Source organism: Nanorana parkeri, unplaced genomic scaffold (genome assembly GCF_000935625.1).
Source record: "Nanorana parkeri isolate BGI_ZX_2015 unplaced genomic scaffold, ASM93562v1 scaffold29, whole genome shotgun sequence".
In the NCBI taxonomy this organism is placed as follows: Eukaryota; Metazoa; Chordata; class Amphibia; order Anura; family Dicroglossidae; genus Nanorana; species Nanorana parkeri.
Genome location: NW_017306297.1, coordinates 791,190 through 793,719, shown reverse-complemented (window position 1 = coordinate 793,719; position 2,530 = coordinate 791,190). Strand labels below are relative to the sequence as shown.

Below are 2,530 nucleotides of genomic sequence, written 5' to 3'. Positions count from 1 at the left end.
GGCATTATTAGAGATAACTTATTTAACTGGTGCTGTTTCAGAAAAAAAAACTAAAAAAAACATTTTACTATAGTGCAGCTTTGTTTTTGCTTCCTATTAGGTTTTAGGTTAGCTGGCAGAAGACTGTTCTTCTGTGCTGTCATCCTAAACTATGTGCAAATTAATTTAAGGATCTAAGCCAACTTAAGTTTTTTAGTTTGCATGCACTTGACTGCCAACCAAACTGCAGATGAAGCTTTTCAAACACTGATCTCTGCTTGTGGCTTGACCAACATGTTTATATTTCAATGGATTCATTATTTATAAATATATATCTTATCATAAGGGACATCTAGGTGGAGATAATTTAATTACGAGGGTGTGTGTCAACTGATGATGCAAAAAAGCACAACTGATAATTACTTCATACGGAGCTACTGTGATACAGTCATCATCTGTCTTACCTGTTATTCCTTTTGGACTTACCACTGAGAAGAGACTAAAAATGGATGGCAGCAAAAATAAGACAGACACCTGTTCTTTGATCAATCCCGGGGAGGAGAATGAGATGGTATGTGCTTTGTAGTAATCCTAATAATAATGTTATTATAAGATAAGTAAAAGTAAGATTGTATGTACTGTGATTTACTTAAGAAAACAGCAAGTCACCCTGTATATAATTTAGCTATATGTTTTCAAGGCAGCTGGGTCTGAAACTGTAAGTCTACTCTTGGCCTGTAGAAGGTGACAGGTAGAAATAAGCTCTCTTGGGGGCGTGGCCGAGCCATGGACGTGTGAGGAGTGTGGCCGTGCAGCTCCGGGCCCGATTCAGCCTTGACCCCACTCTTTCCGCCCTTTCCCACCCTACTCGAACCCCATGTCCAAGAAGAACAAGCAGAGGGGGCAGCGGTCCACGCCGAAAACAGCTTTTAAAAAGCTTTTCGTGCATCAGGACACCCCCACCGAAGTGCGGCCTACCTCCACCGCCGCATCCCCGGACTTTCCTACGCTGTTAGACAAGAAATCCCGAGGGGTTAGCATTCTCATATCTCAGTCAGTTTATTAGACATATAAACTAGACATATATGCTGGAGAAGAGGGTATACTGCTCATGATTAGGGGGAAGATCTCTAAATTGTGTTGAGACAACGTACAATGCTTTGATTATGTAACTACATACAGTTTGACGATGTTATGTTTTATGTACCTTTGTTTGTATTTTTTGAAAAAAATTTCTTGGAATAAAAACAGAATTTATAAAAAATAAAATATTGAGCATCTGCAATTTTCAAATCCAACTTAGAGTAACACAACAAAAGGAAAAAAAAAACTCCAAATAACACTCCTTGCAATAAAAGGTATAATACTTACCTTTCCAGAGGGCAACAGGTCCTAACTTCACCTTGCTGAGTATCTACAGAAGCTAAAAAAACCTTTAGCACCTGACACACTTTTTAAATATGTCATATACATGGTCCACCATTGCACTGTAGTTTCATTTATTGGCCCCTACGCCACTACATATAACCACAATGTGCACCTAGTGGTGACTAGCATTCATATATCTCTCCTCCTGTCACCTGTAGTGTAAAGGGTGGTCCAGTCATGCACGGATTCTATTTTAAACATACAAGTTTGACTCACTCGGTTGTTCATGTTTAAATTAAAAGAGGTTGCCAGATACCAAAGGCATTGGCTTAACACAAGCGAGAACAATAGCACTTGGCTCCGAGGGTTCAACAATAGCAATCACAATTCTGCCTGTTCTCTTATTCAGCAGTATCAGATAATGGTCAAATAATGTGTATGGCTACCATGAGACTGTATGCAATGAGTTGACAGAATTAATGATAATGAGAAAAAAATACAGGGAACAAACTGTATATAGATATTTCACTTTAATGGGTGGCACTTATTTGATGGAATAAGGCAAACTGCACAAAGACAATAGTGATCTGTGTTCCCTTCCCAGCAATTACACTTCATTCTAGAATATGATGTAACCAAAGCTTCTAGATGTAATGTTCCTTACTAAGTGACAATAGGTTGCGTAAAACATGTTCTTCAGAACTCCTTTCTAAAAAACAGTGCATGTAATTGTGGTAAAGATGTAAATTTGAAGAGGAAATGGCCACTTTCTGTCTCTCTGAAGTAATATATAAAGCCCAAACATTTCTTTTTAACATTGAGTAAAGTGGGAAATGCTTAGAGCCCTTAGAGATCTTTTTTTGTGTCACATTGTGAAGGGTTACCTTTACTTTCTTTCATGTAGATCAGTGCAAAAACATACATTCCCAGCACACTCACCAGCCAGCCTGCAAAAAAAAAGTACACTGTCAAACTACTAAGGTTAAAAACAGAGGTTTTAGTTGCACAACTTTTTGCAAAACATGTGGAAGCCACACTGCCTCGTCAAGGCCCCTCTATATAGTGTGGTCCTAGCTCTAAACTATGAGAGCCTCCATCTTGGATCATATTTATAGCAAAGAATGAATTGGGTGCAGGTTCACCAGTGGGCTGCAACCTCCTTCCCTGCAGGCCATGGCTTCCT

The 2,530-nt window shown here is 39.0% G+C and overlaps 1 protein-coding gene across 1 annotated transcript in view; it reads left to right on the top strand.

The window, feature by feature from the left end:
- The first annotated feature begins 475 nt into the window (after positions 1 to 475).
- The window catches only part of LOC108796110 (probable cation-transporting ATPase 13A4), a 72,498-nt gene continuing 70,443 nt past the window's right edge, over positions 476 to 2,530 (top strand). The window contains exon 1 of the mRNA XM_018567528.1: positions 476 to 550. Coding sequence (XP_018423030.1) covers positions 485 to 550 — 66 coding nt within the window. The 5' untranslated portion in view covers positions 476 to 484. The remainder of the gene's footprint in view (positions 551 to 2,530) is intronic.